Source organism: Bufo bufo, chromosome 2 (genome assembly GCF_905171765.1).
Source record: "Bufo bufo chromosome 2, aBufBuf1.1, whole genome shotgun sequence".
NCBI classification, from domain to species: domain Eukaryota; kingdom Metazoa; phylum Chordata; class Amphibia; order Anura; family Bufonidae; genus Bufo; species Bufo bufo.
This window is the reverse complement of record NC_053390.1, coordinates 540,560,920-540,584,264: the sequence shown is the minus strand read 5'-3', so window position 1 is coordinate 540,584,264 and position 23,345 is coordinate 540,560,920. Positions and strand designations below refer to the sequence as shown.

Below are 23,345 nucleotides of genomic sequence, written 5' to 3'. Positions count from 1 at the left end.
AATGATTGAAAAGGCTTTAAAATGGCAACCAAAACCTGAAAGACGTGGAAGAAAGCGAAAAACTACCATTCAAATGGGTAGAATAATAGCCATAAATGGCAAGAACTCAGCCAACAATCAGCTCCAGGAAGATCAAAGAAGGTCTAAAGTTACCTGTGAGTACTGTTACAATTAGAAGATGCCTATGTGAAGCCAAGCTATCTGCAAGAAGCCCCCGCAAAGTCCCACTGTTGAAAAAAAGACATATGCTGAAGAGGTGACAATTAGCCAAAGAGCACATTGACTGGCCTAAAGAGACATTTTGTGGACTGATGAAAGTAAGATTGTTCTTTTTGAGTCAAGTGGCCGGAGACAGTTCTTCAGACGACTAGTGATGAGCAGTATAGGCAATATTCGGATTCGCGATATTTCGCAAATTTTTGGCCGAAAATTTGCCATAAATTCGCAAATTCGAGAATTCGTTATCTCCAGTCATTGTTTCCTTGATAGTGAAAATATATTCGCGATAAATCCGCTATTAGAATATTCAACACTATTTGCGAATACAAATATATAGCACTATATTCTAAATATTTGCAAATTCTGAATTCAAGCCACAGTACACTGTGAAGACAGTGAAGCATGGTGGCGCAAACATGATATGGGGATGTTTCTCATACCTTATGCTGAAGAGAAAAATGCCCTTGAAATGGGTGTTACAAGACAATGACCCCAAACACACCAGTAAATGTGCAACATCTTGGTTCCAGACCAACAAGATTGACGTTAAGGGGGGCCAGCCCAATCCCCGGATCTTAATCCATTAGAAAACTTGTGGGGTGACATAACAAATGCAGTTTGAGGAAATAAAACAAGAAATAGAGAAGAACTGTGGAATGTAGTCCAATCATCCTGGGCTGGAATACCTGTTCACAGGTGCCAGAAGTCGGTTGACTCCATGCAACACAGATGTACATCAGCGCTTTCTCAGAAACAGTGGTTTTACAACTAAATATTAGTTAAGTGATTCAAAGGAAAGCAAAATCTTCAAACATTTTTCAGTTTATATAGTGAATGTTTGAGTTTGTAAAGAAGAATACAAACACTGCTATTTATTTATTTATTTTTTCAATTTTTTTAGAGGGACAACACAAATTTTATATATTTTTCTTCATGTTTTGATTTGGAATAGAATGTGTAGTGTTCCCAATGCATTTGTGTGTATGGAAATAAAAGCTATTCAAAGGATTTTGAGCTTTATTCACTTTATTAAACACACTGCTATTATCTTGAACACAACTGTATATATATATATATATATATATATATATATATATATATATTAGATACAGTAGATAGATAAATGAGGGTAAAATGAATACTTGAAGTTATGAACTACAGTAATATGCCAAAATATGTAATTATAACCTACCTGATTCTTTGATTGCTTTAATTTTTATGATTATTTCAGCTTTTAGAAAGAAAAACATATCTTCACTGTTGTGAAAAATCTAAATTGTGTAAATGGAACTGTAACTTCATACCTTTATATTAAAGGGGTTGTCAGCCGTTAATATTGATGATCTATCGTCAGGATAGGTCAATATCTGATCGGTGGGGGTCCAACACCCAGTACCCCCGCAGGCCAGCTGTTTGAAGAGGAGGCTGCGCTCCATGCGAGTGGCGCTTCCTGATCGTTACCCTGCACTTTGTCTTGGAAGTAAAATAATACTTGCTCCATTCAAGTGAATGAAGTGAGTACTGGTAATTACACTGCGCCATCGCTCCACAGGAGACAATGCGTAGTGTTATGATCCGGAAGCGGAGCTCGCATAGAGCACCACTTTCTGATCTCACAGCTGATCGGCAGGGGTGCCAGGTGTCGGACCCCCACACATCAGATATTGATGACCTATCCTGATGACAGGTCATCAATACTGATGGCTGGACAACCCCTTTAAATTCCTTCAAAAGCCTAAACCACTAGAATATTTTACAGCTTCCTGCACAGTTATACCATATCATAATCCAAACTCCCTGGGAAACAATACCTCTGTATTGTCTCTACATAATAATTATAGTCTATCACATTTCTCTGACAATCAAAAGATATCTTTTTAAGGGTTGGCAGAAGTCCCCTGCAGAAGGCTATGTAGTGCTTCCAATTTGTCCCTGAAGGGAAAAATGCCTCCCCCTTGGGGAAAAATTATGACACAAGCAGGGGTGGACTGGGAACTTAAAGTGGCCCTGAAAAAAATACTAAAAGTGGCCCCATTTTGTAGTTGGATCCAAATTGATGGAAGGCAGGGCCAACATTACTATATTGTGGCACATTATACCACCCCAACAGAGCCAAATACCACAGTCCATCACAAAATACTGCCAGCAGCACAAAATATATGCCCAAAAACTTCCACTGGCCGGCCATGAGGAGGGCTCAGGTGACCACCTGGGCATCGGACCACCGGGAAGTTTCCTTGTAAGGTCTATGGCCAATCAGCCCCTGCCATTGGGTATCTACTGTACATTCAGGAGAGCAGACCACTGCACATATACTGTGCTACTACTTGTTACTTCTGCGTTCAGTGAGAAGAAGAGCAAACCCAGCTATATGTATCAACCAATAAGAGCAACCTTTGGAAGAGGTGAGATAATAGAAGTGTATTGCAGACAACCACTCCTGGGTGGAATGATAGGAGTGCATTCAGATTTAGAGGCAGCCATACCTTCAAATATATACTACAGACAAAAAATTATTGAAAAGGAAAAAAACATCCTGCATGATGTGGTAAATGAATACCCAGATGTGCATGGCCACATTTAAAGAAGAGAAATTACTGGAAATAATTGCAGTCACATAACAATAGATACAAAAATTATATATAGACACAAACCTCATTCTGATGTGATAAAATATGAGATTCTTAGTCAAAATATTTTGATCAAATATTTTTATCCTTTTCAGTAGTTTTTTTTCTTTTTACACCTCTTGTCACACCATGAAATTGATGGTGCTTTCAATACACATACAAGGCTCTGTACATGTATTCCTGTCCCATGTCACTCTTTGGTCTCTAGCAAAGGAGCTGTACTATGTCACTTTCTGGAAAATGCAGTAGCCTTTATACTAAATGTCTGACCATGTTTGAACAAAATGTAACGTAATCTCCTTATGTGTCTTTGTCAGGCTACTTTCACACTAACGTTTTAGTTTTCAGGTATTGAGATCCGTCATAGGGGCTCAATACCGGAAAAAACGCTTCTGTTTTGTCCCCATTCATTGTCAATGGGGACAAAACTAAACTGAACAGAACGGAGTGCATTTTGTTCCGTTTAGTTGCGTTCCCATACTGGAGAGCAAACCACAACATGTTGCAGTTTGCTTTCCGTCCTGGAATGCGGAGCAAGACGGATCCGGCATTACCCCCAATGTAAGTCATTGGGGATTGATCAGTTTTCTCTGATACAATAGAAAACAGATCCGTCCTCCATTGACTTTCAATAGAGTTAATGACGGATCCATCTTGGCAACGTTAAAGATAACGGATGCAGATGGTTGTATTATCAGTAATGGTGGCGTTTTTGCTGAACCCTGCCAGATCCAGCAAAAACGCTAGTGTGAAAGTAGCCTTATTCGCTCTTGTTTTGTCAGACACTGTATAACAATTGCAGACCATAAAAAATAAACTAGAAAAGCAGTGCATTGTTCTTTTAGGCTGCACAAGTGTCTTCTCACCCTTACTCTCCCCCCTCTGATGCTAGTGCAAGTGAGCCAGGAAATTTAGGAGGAGGGGGTATGGTTTAGTCTGGATAATTTTTGTCTACACAGTGAGTACTAATAGTACAAAATAGATTTGGTAATACCTCGAACCATAGTACAAGCTGTAGTGCATACATAGCACCATCCATTTCACATACAGTTAAATAACTAATCCAACCAGTTATGCAGTGATAATTTCTCCCTTCAATGCATAGTGCCTTTTTATAGTGCATTGGGTGTCTATTGAAAGGTATTGGAGTTAAGCCCCTCCCCTTTCTTGAAATACATGTTTAACTATGAGTCGATGTTAGTGCACACAAACTGATAGCCTGTCTCCAGCTGAAGATGGAGAGGCAGAGCGGAATGAGGGACTTGTCTGATGGCAGGAAATCTCCTAAAACTTTTTTCTGTAGCAGTTTGAAGATTTCCAAGCAGAAAGGGGTAAAGACAAACTTTACTTAGCAGGATATGATTTTTTTCACGTTTTAATGTCCCTTTAATTCATATTCATTTTAGCTACAATAAGACATGCAAACTCTGCCTTAAAGGGTTTTGCCATCTCAGACAATGGGGGCATATCGCTAGTACCTTGGAACCGAACCAGAGTTCGGGAAATGTTTTTTTTACAGTATAAATGAATTTCTGAAGTTATTAAAGGGATTCTGTCACCAAGTTTTAGGCTATAAAGATGCGGACATGCACGGCTAGATCGCCGCTAGCATGTCCGCAATATACCTGTCCTATAGGGCTGTGTGCTTTTATTTTCTTTAAAAAAGGATTTTAGAGATATGTAAATTAGTCTTGCAAGGTGACCAAGGGGCTGTACGAACCTTCCTGGTGCCCAGCCACGCCCGCCTGTGAAGGAGCCCAGCACTGCCTATGTCCTCTCAATCTCCTCCTTTCGTCATCGATAGATTGCTGTAATCTCGCGATGCGCGAGCTCGCGCATGAGCAGTTCCTTCCCTGAGGCTGATGCCAGCACAGGGAAGGAACACTATACCGGCACTGCGCATCACAAGATTACGGCTATCTAACGGTGACGAAAAGAGGAGATTCGGAGGACATAGGCGGTGCTGGGCTCCTTCACAGGCGGGCGTGGCTGGGCACCAGGAAGGTTCGTACAGCCCCTTGGTCACCTTACAAGACTAATTTACATATCTCTAAAATCCTTTTTTAAAGAAAATAAAAGCACACAGCCCTATAGGACAGGTATATTGCGGACATGCTAGTGGCGATCTAGCCGTGCATGTCCGCAGCTCTATAGCCCAAAACTTGGTGACAGAATCCCTTTAAGCGAAGTCTTGCGAGACTTCGCAAAGTAATAACTTTGGCTCATCAGAGCCAATACATTCCAATACTGTACCCAGCGCTCGCTCCATACAGTATTAAAATGAAGTTTTATGAGAATCGACTTTGAATGTTTCATCCAAAGTCGTTTCGCTCATCCCTAGTACTCACATTTTCGAGTTCTGACTTTCCAGAGTACTTATAAGGTCGGCATGAACTACCATAAAGGAGGGGATTGAAAATATGGGCATGGGAAATTGCACATTAGCTCAACATGGCCATCTCAAGCAACATGTTCAACTCTTTCCTTCATATTTGAAGGCTTCAAATACAATTTATGGAACATACATGTAGGCCATGCATATAAATTATAGGGCTCCAAGACATACCTCAGTGCCCCAGGAAAGGATTATAAGGAGGGCACAAGGGACTCCATCAGAGGTTAAAGGAAATGCTGCTTCACATCTGATTTTATGACATTGCTTCCCCTCCTTAGAATCTTATGTGAAGACAACCCCTGTCTATATAATCTATATGCAGGGGCGTAGCTATAGGGGGTGCAGAGGTAGCAGTCTCTACCGGGCCCAGGAGCCTGAGGGGCCCAAAGACCCTTGTGGTGCATAAGAAGACACCAGTATTATAGAAAGTCCATGCTGGTCAAGTTACACCTCTGGATCAAGGGAAGTGGGTTAAATCAAGAATTTGGCATGGGGGCATGGGTGCCGTTTCAATTTTAGCCTCGGGCAGCACGAAGGCTATGCGCTTCCTGCCCTTGGCCGCAAAGCACTGAGGGAAGGGTGGCCCAAGCTGAACTCTTGCACCAGGGCCCATGAGCCATTAGCTACGCCCCTGTCTATATGCATCCCCTTTTTTGAGCCAGAATGGAGAGCCTCTCTTGTATTACATGGATTTTCCTTCATCTAAATAGATATCATGCAATACTGCATTGGTGATCTGACTTCTGGCTTGTTTTGGGATTTACCCGGTGACTGCTGTTCTTTTTTTATGGACTGTTCTGGTAATTGAGCTTGGCCTGTCTCTGGATTTACCTTTCATTTTCTGCATTTACTGTGTCTGTCTCACCTTTGTACCTCCCTGGTCATTCTGAAAGGTCTGCTATCAGAATGGTGGTATTTTATTTTATTGGTCCATGGCCCAGTGAAGTGTCAGTAATTCTATATGCTGCTTAAGTGTCCTTGCTTGGGTTTGAGTTCCTGCTCAGTTTTCTGGGAGTCCAGTGCTTTCACTCTGGCTGGGCCCATATACAGAGTCAGTACTAGGAAGATGAAGGTGGTGGTATTTCCAGGTACTGTAGTTATAATTGAGGATACCCCTATATATTTAAACTTTTTTCTGTCACTATTTAAATAGTCTCTGCTGGGTCCCATGCCCATGCTATTACTGAGAGGATTTTCTCAAACTAAAATCCTCAATAGTACTTTTCCCATGTATAATGTATTCACATGCATAATGTACTGGTATCTACAGATATATCTCTATATACCAGGACATTGAATGGCATTAAAAAAAAAAAAGATAAATCAGAAGTATGAGTTTTATAAAAAAAAAAATTGTAATTGCAAAAATGTTATTGCCACAAAATAAGTGACAATAAGCAAAAAAAAAAAAAAGTCAATTATGGGAAGAGTACAATTAAAATAACATAAGTGCCATCTCTATCAAATGATGGAAATGAATGCCACCTGGTGGACCGTTCTGACTATAATAGGATCTCATTTCCATTAGAAAACCTGGACAAGAATGAGTAGCATGCTGTTATTCTGTCCCGTATTTTTCACAGACTCCTAAAGGATCATCCAATACAGATGTGGGTGAAACCTAACATGGACTTCTGTGCATGTACTCAATCCCCCATCAGTCAGAGCTTACTTGCTCTCTGACTGTCACATGTTTTTTTTTTTTTTTTTTTCAGAAAAGGAGTGGAAAGATAATCACTCACCATCTAATCCCCTCTGCACTAAGCTAGGCCATTTTATTGACCACTACTTGATGGCTACATTGTGATCAGATAAGACACCATTTATTGAAAAGGAAAGGGATGAATGTCACAGTTAGGGTTTATTCACACATCAGTAAATCACTCACATGTGCATACAGCACATGTAGCCATTGATTTTAGTATATTTACTCAAACATACTTGGGTAAGTTGAAAAACAATGGAAGCACAAACTACATTGGTCCGTGCTGCAGGCCAAACATGCCCAATGGATGATCTATGGGTCTCTGAAAACTAGTGACAGAAAATGGATGCTATCTGTTTTCTGTTCTATCAATGGTTTTCACTGACAATTGGTAGGAGATGATTTGGAAATCCACTTTTCAAGCTAGCACTGCACGTAAAATACAGACGTAATACAGTATATGGATACAAAGTGCACTAATACTGCCTACAGCTAGACCGGCCTGCAATAATGTATGGCAGTCTTATACTGTATACTTTTATGTACATTTTATGTCCTTATTTACATATCAGTCATATTTACTTTGTAATCAAACACAAAAGAACATAAAGAAGGAAAAAGGCAATAGTTAGAAATATGAACTGTATATATTGTACTTTTTTTTTTAACTACTGTATATGTGTTGACCTCTATTATCTATTTTTGTAGGTGTTTGTCATTTAATGACACCTTATTACACTCCTATAGTATGTATTGTTATGTGGTTATATAGATCAGGAATATTTATAAAGTAGAAAGTACCCTGGAGGGAAAGTTCTTGAAAAAGTTCATTGAAAATATGGGTTCCAATTCTAATTATATTAGCTGCTTCATAGCTTTCATTTTATGGTCTCAGGAAAAGGTTTCTTCTATTGATCACTTAATATTGGCTGCTTGCCCAAGTAATGTCTAGTCCAGGTGTAGCCGACTGAAAAATCCAACTGAGATTAGAACTGCTTTTGCAAATAAATTGAAACAAATGTGATCATATTTAGTAACATCCAGTGTAACGGTGCAGAACCCCAAACAACCAGACCGTGTTTAAACAATGGTGGATTTATTAATGATGGCAGTACAGTCCAGACCAGAAATCATATGCAGGTAATCAATCCAAATAATAACTTGTGCAGGAAAACTTACAAGGGACAGCTAGACCAGGCCAAAGTTCATATGCACAGAAATAGTCCATGTAACGTAGTACCTAGGGACGAGACATTTCCAGGGTCCGATCCGAGGTCCAACACGAGACAAACTGTTCCGCATAGAAGTTTCCCACAGGCAGTCTCTAGAGATGGATTGAGGAAGTCAGAGGTCATGCACAGGTAGTCTGGAAGAATGTGAACAGCAGCATACACCCGGGTTGTCAAAACAACAGTGGGCACTGACCAGCCAGGGAGATCACCTCTTAAACACCTGCTAGCCAATCCCAGAGTGCCATGTGTCTATTCCTCATAGGCCATATGATTATCCTAATCCCTGAAACTTGTGCGGCCTTAGCTGGTCATTGATCACTTAACCCATGCCTGCCCACTAATCTACTAGAGTTTATGTACAGGTGTATTCCCCGTTAGCGGGGCGGCGTAACGAATAAGATGCGCTCACGTTCGGCCGCATAACCCTTTGCGAACCTCCTCTCAAGTGTCCACGTGGACGCTCAAGCGGCCCAGCATGGATGCACGATCGCGTCGGCACGGACGCCGGAACCGCATCCGCTCGCAAAGGAGTCGGAACTGAAGATTCCGCAAGCACATGTGTTACCTGTCCTGCTACTCCAATGGGGTCCCCCGCAGGCTGAGCCCCACGAGAATTCCTGGGGGCCCCAGTGGACTTCAAAACAGGAGAGTGTCTTACATCCAGGCAGGATTTACACATTTAGGTTTTTTTATGCAGTCAAAGCCTGGATGGAGGTTCCAAAAGAAGAGAAGACTCATGCTTTCCTCCATACATGTCATCCATTTGTGATCCATTCCTTACATTGACTTCAAAAACCTGAACGTGATATTCCAGACCTGATCTTCATGCTGATGTCAGTTCAGTTTCTTTGGAATATACTAAGAAATGTAGTAATAATATCTAAGCAGAACAATAGTTTGTTTTTCAACTAAGTTGTATGTTTTTATAAAATAAAATTGTAAAGTTTGCTGTTTTTTAAGTTATTGCTATTTTTACGTAGTATATACAATATTTTGTTATACAGGGTCAAGTGACATACAAAAATTCCATTACAAACCAAGGGAGTCTAAGCACAAGAGTCAATTCTTCATAAACCTATAACTGTCCCCTAGAGAATGATGTCTAAATGAGTTATCAATATATTTTATAGAATCAGTTAGGGCGGGTTCCCATTCATTTTTTTGAATTCCTTATAGGTTCCATTATAACAGAGTTATAACGGAATATAATAAAATTTTAGGACGGAATCCAAAACGGAAGCCTTCAAGAGGCATTAAGCCAGAAGCATATAGAGGCATATGCGGACAAATAACAGTTCCGTTATTTGAAACAGAAGAGTGCAGAAAGCAATTTGGATAGAATAATAAATGTAATGAGAAGAATGAAGTAGTGTGAATAAGGAGAAAATATTAAAAAAAGGGGTTGTAATTTTGAAAATAATACAAAAGATTCAGGATAACATTATATGCCTAAATAAAGCTAATAAATTCAGTAGTTGACTTCATAAAGGCCATCCCACTCCACCAGGCCTTAAAGCAAAACTCCTCAGAAATATTCACAGTAGTAAAATGCATAAACTAGAGTGATGTAACATACCTGGTCCATGAATTATTTCATTCTCTTTCCCTCGAATGCTGGTTTCCAAGGTGCTTTATATACTATGGGTCCACAGACAAAAGGAAAATGGATGTATGTGTCTTAGATAAATAGAAGTGGAACAAAATCACAGAATAAAGTGGTCAAAAGGCAAAAGATGCTCAAAGCCCCTAATGCTGTAGCGCATTTTTACCCAGGGGGAGCAGATCCTGCCCATGTGATCCGTTGCTAACAGTAATCCCCAGCAAAAATGCATACAATGGAGGATGCCGGCAGCAGACCACATGTACCACAAAAAGATCCTACACAGGTCTTAAAAGCAGGAAATGCTCAAAACCCCATATGCTGTAGCGCATTACTAACCGGGGGAGCAAACCCTGCACATGTGATCCATTGCCAACAGCAATCCCCAGCAAAAAATGCATACAATGGAGGATGCTCGCAACGGACCACATGTAAGACAAATGTGCGGATGGAGCTTATAAGAAACAGAAAATCACTGAAAATGGTGCACTACAATTGACAATATATGGCTAAACCCTCACACTGATATTAAAATGAGAATTTCCCAATATATTCTTATATCAAGAACATACCTGAGCCCACGAACCCCATCAAGGTATCCTACCTATGCCGTATGGACAATTTATGATAGATGCATAAAGTCCGACACACACCCTTCAGCTCCCAGTTACCTCCACCATGAAATCACACATACAATGGGAGGAGTCCCACCTATGACTGGGTCATGTGATGCAGGCTGCCCTACCTGAATGTTACCCATAGATCAAAACTAATTTTCTGTTTCTTATAAGCCCCATCTGCACATTTGTCTTACATGTATGCATTTGTTACTGGGGATTGCTGTTGGCAACGGATCACATGTGCAGGATTTGCTCCCCCGGTTAGTAATGCGCTACAGCATATGGGGTTTTGAGCATTTTCTACTTTTAAGACCTGTGTAGGATGTTTTTGTGGTACATGTGGTCCGTTGCCGGAATCCTCCATTGTATGCATTTTTTGCTGGGGATTGGTGTTGGCAACGGATCACATGGGCAGGATTTTCTCCCCCTGGTAAAAATGCGCTACAGCGTTAGGGGCTTTGAGCATATTTTGCCTTTTGACCACTTTATTCTGTGATTTTGTTTTTATATGTATGCCTGGAGGTGAGGCAACCTCAGGTTTGAATGTGCCTTGATTTTGATCTATGGGTCACATTCAGGTGCACCTGGGCAGCCTACATCACATGACCCAGTTATAGGTGGGACTCACAGCCTCATCCCTCCTCCCATTGTATGTGTGATTTCACGCTGAAGGTAACTGGGAGCTGCTGGCTGTGTGTCGGACTTTATGCACCTATCATAAATTGTCCATACGGCATAGGTAGGTTAGCGTTAGGTCCCATGCCACATTGAGATATCTTGAAGGGGTGCACGGGCTCTGGTATGTTCTTGATATAAGAATATATTTTGGCAAAATTCTCATTTTAATATCAGTGTGGGTTTAGCCATATATTGTCAATTGCATTTACCATTGTAGTGCACCATTTTCATTTTCTATAAATAGAAGTGGCCAAAAAGCAGAGCCCCCCTTCCTCTACCAAATGCTGAAAAATAATTATATTAAGGCTTATATTTGTACATATAGTAAATGTTAACATTTGATATACTGTATGCACTTATGCATGCTTTTTATTATAAGTCTTATTTTTTTACAGGCTCCCATCAAGGGGAATACCAAAGGAAACTTTATAGAGAACTGCTAAGAAATTACAATCGTCTAGAAAGACCCGTAGTGAATGACTCACAGCCCTTACTTGTAGAGCTACAGCTTTCCCTTCTACAAATAATAGATGTGGTAAGTCAAATTCAATTTTGCAAAGTTAAAATCTGAAAAACTATGCTGTTATTATTCCTCCTGTGAGAGATACATTCACTATAGTACTTTTATGGTTTTTGCTTTGGGGATCTTATGTACACTCACAGAATAAGAAAAGTAATAAAAAACAGAAAGAAAAATGAAAGACTAAAAACCTACATTTATGACTGGATCATTTACACAGAATAAAATCTATTTCCATTACAATTACTAATTAAATTAAATTAAATTAAATTGTTTAAGAAATCGTTAAAGCAAAGTCTTAAAGCAACTTTCCAGTTTATATGAACTGGCAAATAACCAGACACTTACTATGCAGCCCTCCTTTTCATCATTTTAGCATCAAATTTGTCAGTTCCCAAGCTCCTCTTCTGTTATCCAAGATGGCCACACCGCTTCTCAGACTACCTGTTGCATACTGTGTATTTGGTAGTCCAAGACACTCCCTGCTGCCATCGGATTGGCCAACCATGCTCACATGAATAGTGCTAGCCAATCCAAGAGCAGGGCTGGACAAGTAGGACATGTCCTAAGCTACTGATGAACAATGTGCACCAGATAGTCTGAGAAGCGGTGCAGCCATCTTGAATGACAAAAGAGGAACCCAAGAATTAGCAAATGTGCAAGTAACAAAATGAAAAGAAGGTCATAATGTAAATTTTGCTCCCCAGTTAATGTGATTTTTTTTCCCCTGAAGCAGATGCTTTAAAGTAAGCTTTTAAATCCTCTAATATGGTGAATATTCAATTGCTAATTTGAAATCAGTATATATCATGTGTTTGAATTTCCTTTCATCTTTATGTAAAATTGAGTTTATTCCCAACCAGAGTCAGTGATGGTATTCGAAAAAGAAATGTAGGGATCCACCATCATAATACAGTATACAAGTTTTTCATGCAGTGAGCAGTTGATGCTCCTTGTCTTCTCATGGTTTGTTATAGGATACAGTGCAAAATGCTACCCATGAAAGTATTGGTAAGATGAGCTAACAGATTGCCCTTCTATACTGCCAGGGTTGGATACAGGTTTGTTAGCAAAAACGTCGGCTCCCATTTACTAATGTGATCACACCTAAAATTTGGCATTTTTGTGGTATGACATTTTTGACCTATTTATAAAGCAAATGCACCAAAAAGATTAATCCATCGTGCCTCACTCGATGAGGGGACATTGTTTAGTGAAAAGGAGTTTGGCTTATTAGAAAGGGCATGTCTTAAGATGCTATTCCATGTGGCAAAATTTTGACTCACAGTAAGTCAACAAATACGTAGCTTGAATTAAGTTAGACAAAAGTGTCTAACAGTGCTGAAAATATATCATACAGCATGAGGTAAGAATGACTACCTAAGTTCATGCTGTTTATATTTTAGGCAATATTAATCAATCAACAAATATGAGTACTACTATGTTCCTTTTAAAAAATATCTTTTATTACACATGATTTTAAAATGTATTGAATATTTATTATGGCGCACCATATTTGAATCCCTACCACAATCATTAAAAGATGTACATTTTAAAATCATGTGTAATAAAAGATAATATTTTTTAAAAGGAACATAGTAATACTTATATTTGTTGATTGATTAATTAAATAGAGTATTCCTGTCAGGTTATGCAATTTTTGCATTGTGGATATAATATATTGCTAATTTTAGGCAATATTGGTAAATCTTCATAATGCTTCCCACCTTTTCTGTTTGCTTTATACTGTACGCAGATAACAGTGGCCTAAAGTACTAAGATACTGTCACTGTGTCATACTAATACAAGTGCTCAGATTTCAACCCAATACAGGGTCCAAGTTAGCAATAAACATAAAGAGGAACTCTCCTAGCATGTCTGTTTTAGGCTACTTTCACACTCGCGTTTGGTGCGGATCCAGCATGGATTTGCACAGACGGATCCGGTAAGATAATACGACCGTCTGCATCCGTTCAGAACAGATCTGTTTGTATTATCTTTAACATAGCCAAGACGGATCCGTCTTGAACACCATTAAAAGCCAATGGAGGACGGATCCGTTTTCTATTGTGAAAGATTGTGTCATAGAAAACGTTTGGCTCAGTTTCGTCAGACTGACACCAAAACGTTGCAAGCAGCGTTTTCGTGTCCGCCTCCAAAGCGGAATGGAGACGGAACGGAAGCAAACTGAGGCAAACTGATGCATTCTGAACGGATCCTATTCCATTTAGAATGCATTAGGTCAAAACTGATCCGTTTTGGACCGCTTGTGAGAGCACTGAACGGATCTCACAAACGGAAAGCCAAAACGCCAGTGTGAAAGTAACTTTAGCAACTACTGGTATTTCCCATGTGATAACAATTCTGGAGCATTTATTCTTATGACGTGAATGGTGTGCCATTCCTTTATTATTTCTGCCAGAAGCTATGAATCAATTACTATTAGTTTGAAATGAAGGCCCATCTGGGTGTTACCAGATTTGGGTGTATCCCTGCACAATTTGAGTCTGGCAGCACTGATTGGATAGTATCAGACTGTTTATGGACACCCATGTGGACCTTCTTTGCGATGGGTTCAGGCAACATTAATTTAATGTGCATGGACAGCTTAAAGGGTTATCCAAGACTTAAAAAGACCTCAGAGAGTGGCCAACCCATGTTGAAGTTCATACTTACTGGTCCCCACCACTGGGTTCCAGCTCCCCAGCCATCTCTGCAGCTCTGTGATTTTCTGCCATCAACATCCTGTTGACAGGCAACACATGACTACTGCAGCCAATCACTGGCCACAACAGTGCGGGATGTCACTAGGTCATGTGCTGCACGGTAGACAGGTCACCGGTGCATGATTGGCTACAGAGGTCACTTGGCATCCGTCAACAGGATCTTGATGCCAGAGCCTCTTGGAGCTGCAGAGACAGCCAGAGAGCAATGGAGCCGGAACCCAGCAGTAGGAACCAGGTCTGTATGAATGACACCGAAGGTTGGCCACTCTCTGAGGTCTTTTTAAGTCTTGGTCTGGTCTGCTTAAAGCTTAGCAGTGGAGATGTCCCGAATTATTCGCCGGTGAACAGTTCCCGGCGAACATCGCTTGTTCGCGTTCGCTGCGGCGGGCGAACATATGCGATGTTCGGTCCGCCCCCTATACGTCATCATTGAGCAAACTTTGACCCTGTACCTCACAGTCAGCAGACACATTCCAGCCAATCAGCATACCCTCCCTCCCAGACCCTCCCACCTCCTCTAAAAAAGCAAGGACAGCATCCATCTTAGATTCATTCTGAAGCTGCAGTGTTAGTGAGAGCAGGGAGAGTGCTACTGCTGCTGAATTAATAGGGAAATCGTTAGCTAGGCCAGTGTTCTGTGTCCACTCCAGTCCTCAAAGACTCATCTGCTGTAAGGACAGCGTCCTGACAGCACCCCAAAAAGCCCTTTTTAGGGCTGGTACATCAGTCTGCTTTTATTATTATTTTTTTCTATATATATATATTGCAGTTGCCTGCCCGTGTGTGAGAGGCCACAGGCCCACAGACTGTACTGTGTGCACACCACTCATATCGGGTGGCACAGGACCTTGCAGATAAAAAAGTCATACATTTTTTTCTCTGTAATATAATTGCAGTTGCCTGCCAGTGAGTGTCAGGCCCACTGACTGTACTGTGCCCACTGCCCACCACTCATATAGGGTGGCACAGCACCTTGTTGTTAAAAAATGTATTTAATTTTTCCTCTGTAATATAATTGCAGTTGCCTGCCAGTGTGTGTCAGGCCCACAGACTGTACTGTGCCCACTGCCCACCACTTATATAGAGTGGCACAGTACCTTGCAGATAAAAAAGTCATTTAATTTTTCCTCTGTAATATAAATGCAGGTGCCTGCCAGTGAGTGGCAGGCCCACAGACTGTACTGTTCCCACTGCCCACCACTCATATAGGGTGGCACAGCACCTTGCTGTTAAAAAATTCATAAAATTTTTCCTCTGTAATATAATTGCAGTTGCCTGCCAGTGAGTGTCAGGCCCACAGACTGTACTGTGCCCACTGCCCACCACTCATATAGGGTGGCACAGCACCTTGCTGTTAAAAAATTAATATAATTTTTCCTCTGTAATATAATTGCAGTTGCCTGCCAGTAAGAGTCAGGCCCACAGACTGTACTGTGCCCACTGCCCACCACTCATATAGGGTGGCACAGTACCTTGCAGATAAAAAAAGTCATAAAATATTTCCTCTATAATATAATTGCAGTTGCCTGCCAGTGAGTGTCAGGCCCACAGACTGTACTGTTCCCACTGCCCACCACTCATAAAGGGTGTCACAGTACCTTGCACGCATTGTACCACTAATCTAAAAAAAAAAATGACAGACCGTCGTGGTCGTGGTGCTGTGATTTCCTTTGGCCCTAGAATAATGCCCAGTGTTCAGAGGCCACGTACCCTGAACTCGAAAAATTCGGAGGACATAGTTGACTGGCTTACACAGGACACTCAATCTTCTACAGCTTCCGCTCGGAACCTTGACGCACCATCCTCCTCCAGCTCAGTTTCGGGCACCTCTCAAGTTACCACTCGCCCGCCTGCCGTCACCACCAACACTAGCACCACAGCTGCTTCACTTGATCTGTCAGAGGAGTTATTTACACATCAGTTGGAAGAAATGAGTGATGCGCAACCATTATTGCCAGAGGATGTAGATAACAGGGATATGTCTCAGTCAGGCAGCATTACACACATGGATGTACGGTGTGATGATGATGATGTTGTACCCGCTGCTGCTTCCTTTGCTGAGTTGTCAGATACAAGTGAAGCGGTTGATGATGACAATGTGTCCGTGGATGTCACATGGGTGCCCGCTCGAAGAGAAGCAGAACAGGGGGAAAGTTCAGATGGGGAGACAGAGAGGAGGAGGAGACGAGTTGGAAGCAGGGGGAGGTCGTCGCAAGGAGCCAGTGGCACAGTCAGACAGCATGCATCGGCACCCAGGGTCAGCCAGACAGCACGTCAATCAACGCATGCCGTCCCTGGACTGACATCCCCCTCATCTGCCAAACGTGCAAACTTGTTGGGGTGTGTCAGATCAGGGCTAGCCTCCCTGGCACTCTTCCCTCTACCCCGCTTTCTAACTGTTACCCAGCTAGCTACCTCACTTTCCTCAGCCTCCTCTCTGTCACCCTCCCCCTCATCTACCCCAAAAAGTGCTTGCTCGGTGAGAAGCAAACTTTTGCAAATTGTCAATGCCTCTCAGTGTTGCATCTTGCTCGTTTAGAGACTCTATTTGCGATTCCAGACGGGTAATTTGCTCACATCTTGAACAAAGATATACACCCTCGAACGGCTGTTCCAGGACGGCATACATCATGCAAGATGTGCACTGGACTGCGTTGTCAATTGTGCAACACATACTAAATGGGGATTAAAACAGTAAAAAAGTAAAACAGTAAATATGATTTAGAATTAGACCCTGTCTGCTGTAGTTAAAGGACTACCTAGAATTAAGCCAACAACACACAAGGAAAATATATCCAACCTTAGTTTCCAACTCCAAATCCTTTTTTTTTAACTCCATTTAACAAGAAGCCTACTTAGTAGAGCAAGCCTCAGGAAGAGCAAGCTCAGGGAGTTTAGTGGTTTAATTTATAGCACCTGGTTGCCCAGGCCACTCCCCTTAATCAAGCAGAGAAAAAAAAATGGGTTTAAATGGCAACATGGGTTTAAATGGTTTAAATGGCAACATCCAGCAGAGAAAAAAAAAAAAGTTTTAAATGGCAGTACTAAAATGCAAAAACTTAACTTTCAAGGATCTCTGCTTCAAACCAGACTCAGCCACCTGCAATCACTCCCACAAAATCACACTCAGCACTAGAACTCCTTTTTTTTTTACTCCACCTTTAAAAAAAAAATTTATGTTCTCGACATCTCTACTTAGCAGCCATTTGCTGTGGTGAAGAGCAGTACAAGAAATATACTGCATCACAGAAATTATATTTTTTTCCATTCTATTATATTCCAGTCATTGTTACTAAGCTCTAGTATTCCTTACAAATAAGTATCTACAGTAACATTCTGAGGTGCAGCTGTAACAGCACAGTCATGACAGATGTTCAAAAGATTAGACATATTAATAACCTCAATATATTATGAATATATTATTAATGGGGTCTTCCAGGGACATAATTATAATTAAAAATTGACTCAAAGTGGGGTAAAATAATGAACAACCAGTACTCACCTTACCTATTCCCAGCCAATGCTGTTCGAACATTGTTTCAGTCCCTTGCTCCTCTCTACTCCTGTTCTTAGCCTCAACAAACCAGAAATGACCTGGACTACCTTCTCAGTTAATTCCTGGCTAAGGTAGGTCACTACTGCGGCTAGTGGTTGACTGAGCAGGCCGTCCAAGACGTTTCAGGCATGTCAATCCCAAAAAGAGAAAGTGGAGAGGAGCAGTAACCGGAGCAGCGGACAGCCAACAGTGGTTAGTGATTGGTAAAGTGAGTAGTACTGATTGTCTTTTTATCCAACTCTGTCCCCATTTTTAAAATTATGCTCCTGGAATATTCCTTTAAGGGCTCATGCACACAACCATATGCCCTCTGAGACATACAGTCTGTGAGTGGGCCATATGTCCCGGAGCGGCATACATCGTGCGCACGGGAGCGCACAGCATCATAGGTTACTATGATGCTGTGCGCATCGGGCCGCCCGCAGGGCTATTGTCCCGAACTCATAATATCATATGAGTGCAGGACAATAGTCCCGCGGGCGGCCCGATTCGCACAGTATCATAGTAACGAAAATGCAAAGCAGCCAGTAAAAAGAAAAATACTGCAAGAAAATTTATTTAAGTAATTCCAAGTCGATTACTGCAAGCTTAATAAGAATTTTTATCCGTGACAAGATTAATGTTATGAGGTCTGACACCACAGATTGAATTAAAGATATCTGGAAGTGATAGAGCCCATATTCAAATATAAAAATCAACAATATTATGTAGCTTTGGGACATTGGGACATCCATCCATTTCAGAACCTGCAATAGTCTATGTATCTCCTCTAAATATTTGTGAGGTCTCAACTGAACCCTTATGCCTTATTCACACGTCAGTGTTTTGGTCAGTGATTCCCATCAATGATTTTGAGCCAAAAACAGGTGCGGCTCTAAACACAGAACAGGTGCAGATCTTTCCCTTAAACCTTATGTCTGTGTAACTCCACGTCTGGTTTTGGCTCACAGTCACTGATGGAAATCACTGACCAAAACACTGACGTGTGAATGAGGCTTTACAGATATTGCTTTTAAAGAATGCCATAAAACCCTATTGTGGCCCTTTAAGGGAAATTATTCATATGTTAGTAAGATGGTAGCAGTGTATTGGTGCATCAAGGTCAACAATGTCTGCCACTTGAAATGTGTTTTTTATGTGAGCAGATCCATACCAACACCATCTGTTATTTAAAAGGCTTTTACATGACATTATTAACGGTTTACTTGTTTTACTCAATAGCAAAATGCATGTTAAAATGCTGTGTATTAGCGACCTACATGAACCTAACTCTTCTTATGCCGAAGCTACTGTCTGCATCTTTTTTGTGTATGCTAACATTCTGCAACAGTTATGCCTTTGCATTACAGGCTTTTCTTTCTCTTAGCATTGACAAAGTATACGATTCATTTACTCGCAAAGGGTTTGTGTATGATGCATTGAGGAGTACTGTTCAATAATACTGTAAGGCACAGTTGTTCTAGCAGGCATCCTGCTTACTATGTCTACTGAAGAACATTATTAGACATTATACAACTAGTCAAGTTTGCAGAATAATTTTGTAAAATATTTTAAATAATTATTAATAGTTGAGATGAACGAATAGTTGACGAAGTGGAATTCGATACGAATTTCAAGAAAAATTAGATTCCCAACTAATCAGAATTTCCTCACGCTTCGTGGTAACGTGGCTGCTGCACGTGTTAGGACATGTCGCAAGGAACTCTGGGAATGAGGGATCAAAAAACTCACTGAAAAAAGTGGCCTAAACGGGTGAAAATGCTTCAAACCCAGACACTGTAGCGTGTCTATAACCAGGTGAGCAATTCCTCCGCATGCGGTCCGCAGACAACGGCAATCCCCAGCAAAAAATGCGTACAATGGAGGATGCCGGGGCGGACCGCATGCACCACAAGAACATCTTACACAAAATGATACATTGTGCAGATGCAAAAATTTACATACAAAAATCACTGCAAAAAATGCAGGAGCAGGAGTATCGTACAGGCGCAGGCACTCAGCGATACTGCGCCTGCGCAGGATTTCGGGGGCCAAGAGAGGAGGAAGCATAGACGGTGCAGTGAATAAATTAAATGACGTAGTGGAGGGGGCGGCGCCGTTCGGCAAGTATGTGGGAGTACATTTATTTCCTAGGAGGCGGGCTGGGCACTTCAGGGGGGGGGGCATTACTGGGCACTAGAGCAGAGTAATAACGCCCCTCTGGGCACCTTGAGACTTCATTTGCATATCAGAAAAATCGCTTTTTCATCTGAATGAAAAGTTGAATAAAAGAAAGAGGACCCATGCAGGAATGAAGGTACTTTATTGCACATTGCTATGTTAACTCCTGACGAAGCCTTTGGGCGAAACCCGGGTGGGGCAGCGATATTTCAGATGATTTTATATGCTGATTTTTAGCGGTGCTGTTGTGAGTATAATAAAACCTTTATTCTTTGACATATTCACGGGTACTGCACTATGTTGCTGATCTTTTGAAGGTTTACCGCTGTCCTGTGAAGTTTCGGTCGGCAGTGTGGCGTGTGCCTGTGGGGAAGTTTCAGCGTGGGATACGATTTAAACTACGCTTTCCTTTAACAAGGCGTTTCCAAACTATATCTCCTTTGAAGTGCGGACCTGGACTCTGGTTTTATTGATTGCATGTGATAAGGAGGTTGGATCGACTCCTATTCCCAGGACTGCTGCTTAGTTTGCGACTTTGACACATAGAATTATTTATTTTTCCTTGCTATATTCATTTTTACATTTTTGATATTTCCTCCTCGTGTTCCAAAAGCCATAACTTTTTTATTTTTCAGTTCACATAGCTATATGAGGGCTTATTTTTTGCGGGACAAGATGCATTTTTTAATGCCACCATTTAATTTACCATGTCTTGTATTAGAAAAAAGGAAAAAAATTATTTGTGTGGCAAAATTGAAAAAAAAAAATAAATTCCACCAAGGTTTTTGGGGTTTTGACATCACAGCGTTCACTATGCACAAAAAATGACCTGATATTCTTATTCTGCGACTCATTACGAATGCGGCAATACCAAACGTAAACAGTTTTTTTTTGTTTTACTACTTTAAATTTTTTTTAAATTAAATCAAAATTTTATTTTAGTTTTTTTGCGTAACGAGCTGTAGTTTTCATTGATGCCATTTTTGTAGTATATACGTTTTGATCACCGTTATTCAATTTTTTGGGGGGGACATTTTTTTTCTGTTACTACGTTCACCGCACAAGAATTTTTTAAAATATTTGAATAGTTCAGACATTGTCATATGCGGCGATACCAAATATGTTTATTATGGGCCTTCCACATGAGATCTTTTGATCCCCTCTCCTATTCACCATAATAGAGATCTATTACGCTGAATAGGATTTTTACACACTCCATTCTGCGCTATGCTTCGTGCATAGCTCAGTATGGAAAAAGCCATGGCTGCCATGGCAACCGATTGGAGCCCCGCAATTTCACTGCGGGGGCTACGATCGGAAGGAAGATGGAGCCGCATCACTTTACAGGTGCCGTGATCAGCCTTGATCGCGGCACCTGAGGGGTTGAATGGCAGGGGCGGCGGCGGTGTGGCCGTTTTTTGTTAAGCCGCCAGAGGAGGTGAACATGGCCATTTGTAGAATCTGTGGGCAGCATCTGTGGACGGCCCTGCGTCAACATATGCAGCATCACCATAAAGTGGCCTGGGAGAACTGTGGCTCCAATGTGGTGGTCCAGCCTGCCTCTGCAACCGCTGCATCACCCAGTGGCGCAACTGCTCCGAGGGACCGGATTTTAAGAAAAGGGCCAATGATCTAAGGACTAGATTTCTCAACAGGGGGTACCCTGATAATGTACTCAGGCAGGCCTACCACAGGGCGGCCGATACGGCACGTTCGGACCTCCTGGTGCCTAAGGTAAGACTGCCTCAGGACCAGAAGATCTGATTACTAGGCACCTTTGATGGCTGTGCCGACAGGATACGAGGGATCCTCTATAAGCACTGGTCCATCTTGATGATGGACCCTGATATCAAGGAAGCCGTACACGACTACCCCCAGATAACGTTCAGAAGGGGTAGCAATCTGAAGGATCTTCCCGTGCACAGCCACTTTACACCAGTTCCTAGGCAAGGCACCTGGCTTGACCGTAGGCCCATGGGCTGTTTTAGGTGCAGTGGTTGTGTAGCCTGTGGCTTCATTCAACCAGGTAAAACCTTCTTCAGCTCCAATCTGTCAAAAACATTCCCCATTAGGGATTTTATCAATTGCAAGACGCAGGGCGTTATTTACAAGATTACCTGCGACTGCGGTTTGGAATATGTGGGGAAAACGAAACGTGAGCTGCGCAGGCGCCTTGGCGAGCATCTTGGCGACATTGCCAATAACAGGGATACAGCAGTGTCGAGGCATGTTCATGATCACCATCAGGGGAATTCAAATTGCCTTAGGGCAATGGGAATTGAGAAAGTCGTGCGTTCAACCCGTGGTGGAGACTGGGACCGTGTGTTACTCCAGAGAGAATCCCGCTGGATTTACACACTAGGTACAGTCTCACCCACGGGCCTTAATAAACAGCTCAATTATAACTGCTTCATTTAGCCCATTGGTGGCTCATTTACTGTATGTTTCCATGCTGCCATCCCTCTCTTGTGTCTCTTTTCATATTTATAATTATATTTATTATTTATGTTTATTCTCTTTCCTCCGCCCTGCCTCCCTGCCCCTTCCTTCGTTACCATCTTCCCTTCTGCCCTTCATATGTGTCCATATACTGCCAACACAGTCTTGATTCCTATATTATTTCATCTTTGTGCCATTAAATACCATGTCTATATCGAGCACAGCTACATATCTGGAGCTGTGCGGTCCGACGGTGCCTGGGAATAGCGTCCCGTTCGCTTGGCAACCGTCGCGTGATCTCGCGTGTATCAGCGAGATAGGACGCGATGACGTCATCTCGGTCATTCAGGTCCGCTTCCCTACCTTCCTCCTTCTATGCGATGTACCGCTCCGCGCATGCGTGGGCGTGCACCGCTCGCTCTGAATGAGGTAGGAGTGTCCTAGCCAAGCCTCATTCTGAGGCTGGCTCCCTCTTTAAAAGGTAGCGTTTCTCATGTGCTACCTAGGCTACATCAGCCCATGCGTCTCAGTCAGTTATTAGGAGAGGGGCTCTATATCTTGACCCCCCTTTTCCCTCATAGCTAATCCGTCCACGTTGATCCATATCTGGATCGTGGTGAAACTATGTCTCTGTGCAGAGCGCACATTTGACATCCTTGTCAGTGCACCCTGCACAGGTTCAGCCCAAGCTCCCGTGTTTCCCCTGATGAGCTTGTTACTCATCTCCTCCAGCGAAACATGCATGTAGGGATCAGGTAAGCGAGGGCTTTCTAGGGCGCACAAATTCCAGGGTGAGGTTCCTGTAGGTGACTGGTGGCGGGACATCGTTATCCAGTCACAGAGGCCATTGTAGGGCTCTAGGGTA

The 23,345-nt window shown here is 41.9% G+C and overlaps 1 protein-coding gene across 1 annotated transcript in view; it reads left to right on the top strand.

The window, feature by feature from the left end:
- Nucleotides 1-10,913: 10,913 nt before the first annotated feature.
- LOC120990962 (neuronal acetylcholine receptor subunit alpha-7-like) overlaps nt 10,914-23,345 on the top strand; it is a 296,293-nt gene continuing 283,861 nt past the window's right edge. The window contains exons 1-2 of the mRNA XM_040419853.1: nt 10,914-10,923; nt 11,475-11,614. Coding sequence (XP_040275787.1) covers nt 10,914-10,923; nt 11,475-11,614 — 150 coding nt within the window. The remainder of the gene's footprint in view (nt 10,924-11,474; nt 11,615-23,345) is intronic.